Consider the following 7,332-nt stretch of genomic DNA (forward strand, 5'->3'; position numbering starts at 1 on the left):
GCATACCTCACCTTCAAGTCCCAGAGTATTGGCAGTAATATCTTAGTCTCAACTTTACATCCCCATGCCTGCTACAGTAGGGGTTACTTAAATGTTTGTTGAATAAATATTTGAGTGAATGAGCAAATACAATGAGACGTGTTATTTCAAAAGCATGTATAAAGTATCATAGGTTGATAGGATGGAAATAATTTAAAAATTGGTTACTGTCCATTTTGATGTGACCTCTATTCTCACAAATGCCCTGAAACTATTAAGGTAGTCTAATTTCAGGTGTTTCTTAAGCTTGATGATATTGGGACAAGAGGTGCAGAGAAGGTCCTTTGACCCACCTCAGAGTTACTGATACCTGAAATTTAATAGGAGACCTATTCTGTAAGTAAAGTTCAAAAGCTTCAATAAAGGTAACACCAGTTTGAATGAATTTCACTATCAGTGAACGTTAGAATCCTTTTCTAAATAGAAACCTACAATCATTAGGTAGGGAATTTAGGGTAAAGGTACGAGAGCTGTGAAGCAGGCAGGCAGCCTGCAGAATTGCAGACAAGCTTCCTAAATTTGACATGTTTAGTTGAGGTCTGGCCCTGTTTAGACTATCAGTATGCAGAGAAAGAGGTGCTGTGAACTATACCTGACCTCATACCTTCAGAATAGCTATACACTTGACATTTATTTTAGATGCCGTGTCTAGTGATCATGGTTATTACCTTTTTAAAAGCAAGATTATTTTTTCCTTAGGAATTTGCAAACACTTCTGGATGATGAAGGTGATAACTTTGAAGAAGTATTTTACATCCATTTTAATGTGAGTAACAATAAAAGCAGATAACAGATTAGTTTTCATCTGATTAACTCTACATATTTAACTAAACATGTCAACTTTTACTTAAAAAAAAAACCTGAATAAATTAGTGAAAAAGGTATTGTTCTTCATCATGATCTAGGTGCATCAGTTAGATTTTACTGTGTAACAGCCAACCCTAAAACCTAGTACCCTAAAAGAACAAATACAATTTTGTGGGTTTCTTAACTGGACCGACTTGGCTAGGCTGGATGGTCTATAGTGGTGCCACTCACATGCCTAGTCACTGGCAGGCTGGTTGGGTTATAGGGTATCAGCTGGAACAGCTTGTCTCTGTTCCCTGTGGTCTCTCATTCTCCAATAGGCTAGCTGAGGTTTTTGAAGCAAGACTGCAGTGTTTATTCTTTACATGGTGGCCTTAGGGTTACAGAGAGGAAGCCATAGCAAGCCTCACCACACATGCTTCTGCTTCTGTCAGATCCCATTGGCTAAAGTATTTCACGTGGCCATGCCGAGATTCAGTGCTGAAGAGATAGCCTCTCCCCTTGATTGGAAGTGTTGCAAAGCCACTAGGCAAAGGGGCAGGAGAACTAGGATGGGAAGAATTCATGGCCATTTTTGTAAATCTACCATACTGGGTCTATGCTGTATGAAGTGAATACTGAGATGTAGCAATTTTCCAGTTAATTTGTTTAATTTGATCAGTTAAAATAAGAGAATTCAAGCTTTGAAAAAATTTATTCAGTATGATAGGGTGTAATTTTTTTGTTTGTACATTCCTTGCTAGCTTTTATGACAAAAATGTACATTTTAACACATTCTTTTTAGAAAGTATGCTCCAAAGTGTTTTTGTTGATGATAGATTGTTCAGAATTATGTTGGAGATATTATCTGAGTTCATTTGTGGTTACAGGTGCACTGGGACAGAAACGACACAAACTTAATTCCTAATGGAAGTAGCGTAATTGTCAACCAGACTAACAAGTAGGTGCAAAAAATAAAATAGTTTGTATATATACTATTTTTATTTTACTGAGCTCTAAAAATTCCTTTTAGCTCTTTAATTTTTCATTCTCATTAACCATTTTTCACTAAGGCAGAGAAGTTGGTGTGTGTTGTATGTGTTTTGACATATATATCATGGAATTTATATTGTGGTAAGGAATGGAAATGGCTTTCTCAGAGAGACCTTTCTATTTCCTCCTGTCCAAAATTACAACACCAACATCTATCCCTCTTTATCCACTCATTCTGCTTTTTCTTTTCATATCACACGTTACCTACCTTTAGGGTTTATTTGCTTATTTATTTCTCATTGTTTCTCCAATGATAGTGAATGCGGCAGGGACTTGGTATGTATTCTTCACCACTGTATATTCAGTACCTAGAGTAGTCTACAGTGGTGCCTGGTACATTGCAGGCACATAGTAAGTATTTGTTGAAAAGGTTACTATGATATTTTGACTTCCCAACATCTAATGGAATGCCATTTAAAGCCGTGGAGTTTGGAATTATAGAACCTCCCTTGATAGTTGGTCAGAGTGGCAAAGAGATCTCTAGGAAGCATGCTGGCCTACATCACATCTTTTTCCATGATTTCCTAATCTTTTTTTTTTTAACTTTGTATTGAAGTATAACCTATATAACAGAAAATTGCACAAGTCATAAATGTACAGTTTAGTGAATTTCACAAAGCAAACATGCCTATGTAATTACTGCAAGATCAAGAAATGTAACATTTCCAGCTATATAGTTGTGTATTGTATGAATACGTCACAGTTTATTTATCTGTAGTATTTTTATTTTCTTTTGAGATGGCGCCTTGCTCTGTCACCCAGGCTGGAGTGCAGTGGCGCAATCTTGGCTCACTGCAACCTCTGCCTCCCGGGTTCAAGCGATTCTCCTGCCTCAGCCTCCCGAGTAGCTGGGACTACAGGTGCCCGCCACCACACACAGCTAATTTTTTGTATTTTTAGTAGAGACAGGGTTTCACCGTGTTAACCAGGATGGTCTCCATCTCCTGACCTCATGATCCACCCACCTCGGCCTCCCAAAGTGCTGGGATTACAGGTGTGAGCCACTGCACCCGGCCTATCTGTAGTATTTTTGACCGACATAGTGTATTTCAAGTTTTGGACTATTATGAATAATGCTCTTGTGAACATTCTTGTACATGTGTTTTGTTTATGTGCAGGCATTTCTGTTGGTATGTAACTGGGAGAAGTGCTTGTTGCCTTGTGGTTACCCCTTGCTCTATGCAGGCAGGATCAATCCTCCTACCTGAAATTCATTTGGATATTGATATGGATGATGCCATATGTATGCCAGAGAGTATGAAAATGTTTAGTACATAATGGGACTTTCTGGGGAGAGCTGGACAGGCACCCAAGCCGATCCGTTTGGCTTAAGTGAAGAGAGAGGCAGGTGGCTTTAGTTTTTATGGTGGTTCCAGCAGGGGGCCAGGGTCAGGGTTCTCATGCAACCCAGAGCATGCATGGGGAAGTTTAAGCCACTCAGCCATCAGTGGGTGCCCAGGGAGTGAGGCTGTGTTGTGCAGATATGGAGGCGAAAGGGGAAAAAGGAGGAGGAGTGGGACTTGAAAGCTGTTAGTAAGCAAACATAAAACATGGAGGCAGACTCATCAGTAGGGTACGACAGTTGTAATTGCTCTATATCCACTCTAATACTATTACTAATCTTTTTTGAATTAGCCATTCTGGTGGGTATATAGTAGTATTCCATTGTGGTTTTAATTTGCATTTCTCTGATTACTAATGTTAAGCACTTTATATGCTTATTGGCTGTTTGGATATCCTCTTTTCAGAAATAATTATTCCTCATCTTTAGTCTATTTTTCTGTTGCTTTTTTTTTCTTGTCAGTTTATGAGAGTTCTAGATGCAGGTCTTTTGTTGGTTATATGTACTGCAGATATCTTCTTATATACTGTGGCTTGTCTTTTCACTTTTTAAATGCATCTTTTGATAACCAAAATTTATAATTGTAATGTAGTCCACTTTATCAATATATTCCTTAATGCATAGTGTTTTTCTGTTTTCTATTTTATGAATACTTCCCTATCCTAGGGCCATGAATATATTCCCCTGTATTTTCTTCTAGAAGCTTACCATTTTATTTCTCACATTTAGATCTATGATTCACTTTAATTGATTTTTTAGTAAGATGCGAGGTATGGTTCAGGTTTTATTTTTTCAGTTTTTGAAACTGATTATATTGAACCTATAGATCAATTTTTGGAAAAAATTGACATCTTAAAATAATGAGGCTTTAATCCATGAATACAGAATCTCCATTTGTTTAAATCATCTTTTGTCATTCTTGAAAAAATGTTAGGTAGTTTTCTATGTAGAGATCTTGTTGCAGTATTCTAAATAGGTTTCTTGGATCATTTATTGTATTTGAATCTTCTGTGTCCTTAAAAATTTTTTGTCTGCTTTTCTGTTAGTTACTGGGAGAGGTATATCAGCATCTATACTATACATGTGGATATGACTGTTTCTTTAAGTTTTGTTAAGTTATTACTAATCACATAACAAATTTTTGAATTGTTTTACCTTCCTGGTATATGACTCGGTTGTCATTAGTAAATGTAGTTTCCTATCCTTGTCTTGTTTGTCTGATTTTAGTATAGCTACACCAGATTCATTTTGGTTGATGTTTGCATAGTGTATCTTTTTCCCTTCTTTGACTTTAATCTATGTTTTCACATTTATGTTATATATGTTATAAGCAGCATATGATGGAGTTGTTATAAAAATTACATTAGGGCCGGGTGCGGTGGCTAACATCTGTAATCCCAGCACTTTGGGAGGCCGAGGCGGGCAAATCACGAGGTCAGGAGTTCGAGAGCAGCCTGGCCAACATGGTAAAAACCCGTCTCTACTAAAAATACAAAAAAATTAGCTGGGCGTGGTAGCAGGCAGGTGTAATCCCAGCTACTTGGGAGGCTAAGGCAGGAGAATCTTTTGAACCCAGGAGGTGGAGGTTGCAATGAGCTGAGATCGTGCCACTGCACTCCAGTCCGGGTGACAGTGCGAGACTCCGTATCAAAAAAAAAAAAAAAATTACATTAGATAATCTCTAGTAACTATGACAGTCCATGGCACATGGTAGGTACTCAAAAACTGTTAGGTATTCTAGCTTTTATTTTTAGCCCCTCACCATTTTGTTCAGGATATTGCAGTAAGTGGAAATAACATTTTGTTTTATTAAAGGAGAGACTATGTTTCTAAGTATATCGATTACATTTTCAACGACTCTGTAAAGGCAGTTTATGAAGAATTTCGGAGAGGATTTTATAAAATGTGTGACGAAGACATTATCAAATTATTCCACCCCGAAGAACTGAAGGATGTGATTGTTGGGAATACAGATTATGATTGGAAAACATTTGAAAAGGTACATCATCAAGTCTAAGTTGATTAAATTCAGTTTTCTTTCCTATTTCCTCAATAACTTTTTTTTTGTATTTTCTCTAGAATGCACGTTATGAACCAGGATATAACAGTTCACATCCCACCATAGTGATGTTTTGGAAGGCTTTCCACAAGTTGACTCTGGAAGAAAAGAAAAAATTCCTTGGTAAGTATTATATCAATGAATAGATCTATAATCGTATGTCTTTTTAACGGGATAAAAATTTCCTTTATGATAAGTACCGTTTGCAACAAATCATAGTGTCAGAGCTACACCTAGTCCAATTGAACATCCTCTGTGTCCCAACATCAAAAAACAAATGTTAATATATATAAGCAATCTTTTCCCCTGTGATTTCATCCCTTCTTATTGCTTTTAAAGTTTTTGTTTCTTCATCCGAGCTAAATATCAAGCCTTCTTTCTGTAGCCCTGTCATCATTCACTTATTCAGCCTTTGTGGGATTAACTAAGATATTTTATTTGGCTAATTTTTACTGTTCCTATATTATTAATACTATATTTGCTATTACTGTACGCAGCTATTTTATTTGTATCTTTAGGCTTAATGACTTTCTCATTTTCTATTTCCTTACTTTTGAGAAATATTTATCTTCTGTTTTTATTTTTGAGGGTAACATGTATGTTAGAAGATATTCAGACTTAATAGAAGCCCAGCCTACCTTTCCAGTCTTAACTCCTAGAGGAAATTTTTGTTCCAACCAAATAATCCCATTATCTGAACACTCCTGAGCTCACCTTGCACCTTCCCACCTCCAGGCCTTTCTCTGAAGTTCCTTCTCCTGCCTTGAACCTCACCTACCTCCTTGTTGCCTTTCTAAACCTTTCCATCCCTAAAGGTCCGGCATAATTCTGAACTCTTGGAAATCCCCTCAGTCATCCCAGCCTGGCTCTCTCTCCTTATTCTCAAGCATAGCATTAACTCAGGAGGCACTTAACTTCATGACACCTCCTTGGGCTGTCTTATACCTTCCAGCTTTTCTCTTGCTATTATGTGTCTTTTTTGTCACAAGAATCTAATATTCCCTGTCAGACTTTAAGCTGCTTGAGGACAGTGACTGTGTGTCAGACATTGTTCGAATACAATCCCCAATGCACTGTCAAATGTAGGACACTGCACATGGGCTCACAATAAAGTTTTGTGAATAAAGAGATTTTTTTCTCTGTAAAGAGATTTTGGTCTCCATGTAAAACAGATTGCCTAATTTTATTCTTCTTTTTAGTATTTCTTACAGGAACTGACAGACTACAAATGAAAGATTTAAATAATATGAAAATAACATTTTGCTGTCCTGAAAGTTGGAATGAAAGAGACCCTATGAGAGCACTGACATGTTTCAGTGTCCTCTTCCTCCCTAAATATTCTACAATGGAAACAGTTGAAGAAGCGCTTCAAGAAGCCATCAACAACAACAGAGGATTTGGCTGACCAGCTTGCTTGTCCAACAGCCTTATTTTGTTGTTGTTGTTATTGTTGTTGTTGTTTCTCTACTTCGTTTTGTTTTAGGCTTTTAGCAGCCTGAAGCCATGGTTTTTCATTTCTGTCTCTAGTGATAAGGAGTAAAGAGGGATGAAGAAGAGGGTTTACTGGCCAGTTAGAACCCGTGACTGTATTCTCTCCCTTGGATATCCCTATGCCTACATCATATTCCTTACCTCTTTTGGGAAATATTTTTCAAAAATAAAATAACTGAAAAATTAACATAAAAGTCTTATTCACTATTCAATGTGTTTACCAGCTCTTTTGGAATTGCTATCATTGCATGTAAGATATATCAATTATAATATAGATTAAGCTGTGTCTCTCACACAATGTTTGCATGACTTGGCCTGAAGAGAGACTCTTTAGCTTAGAAGTTTTTTTTTAAAACTTGTGATTATCTACCCAGTATCTGTTCTCCCCTTCTTTCAGTACGGATGCCCTATATGGTAGAAGTGGCATTGTTCTCAGTCTTTTAAAATCATACATTTCCCCACCTCTCTTCAAGGTAGGGACAGGTGGCAGTGGTGACAGTTATTGGGAGAAGGCTCTGAGGAAGCTTTTTTATTTAAATGGCTGTTATGCTTTTAATGGAGT

General features: G+C 37.1%; 1 protein-coding gene across 3 annotated transcripts in view; it reads left to right on the forward strand.

Moving 5' to 3' along the window:
* The window catches only part of HERC5 (HECT and RLD domain containing E3 ubiquitin protein ligase 5), a 50,794-nt gene extending 43,830 nt beyond the window's left edge, over positions 1-6,964 (forward strand). For all 3 annotated transcript variants that reach the window (XM_024246044.3, XM_054554146.2, XM_054554147.2), the window contains 5 exons: positions 739-805; positions 1,716-1,786; positions 5,036-5,219; positions 5,300-5,402; positions 6,479-6,964. In XM_024246044.3, the coding sequence (XP_024101812.2) occupies positions 739-805; positions 1,716-1,786; positions 5,036-5,219; positions 5,300-5,402; positions 6,479-6,684 (631 nt within the window). In that variant the 3' untranslated portion in view covers positions 6,685-6,964. The remainder of the gene's footprint in view (positions 1-738; positions 806-1,715; positions 1,787-5,035; positions 5,220-5,299; positions 5,403-6,478) is intronic.
* Positions 6,965-7,332: the final 368 nt, after the last annotated feature.

The sequence above is a fragment of the Pongo abelii genome, chromosome 3 (assembly GCF_028885655.2).
Source record: "Pongo abelii isolate AG06213 chromosome 3, NHGRI_mPonAbe1-v2.0_pri, whole genome shotgun sequence".
NCBI classification, from domain to species: domain Eukaryota; kingdom Metazoa; phylum Chordata; class Mammalia; order Primates; family Hominidae; genus Pongo; species Pongo abelii.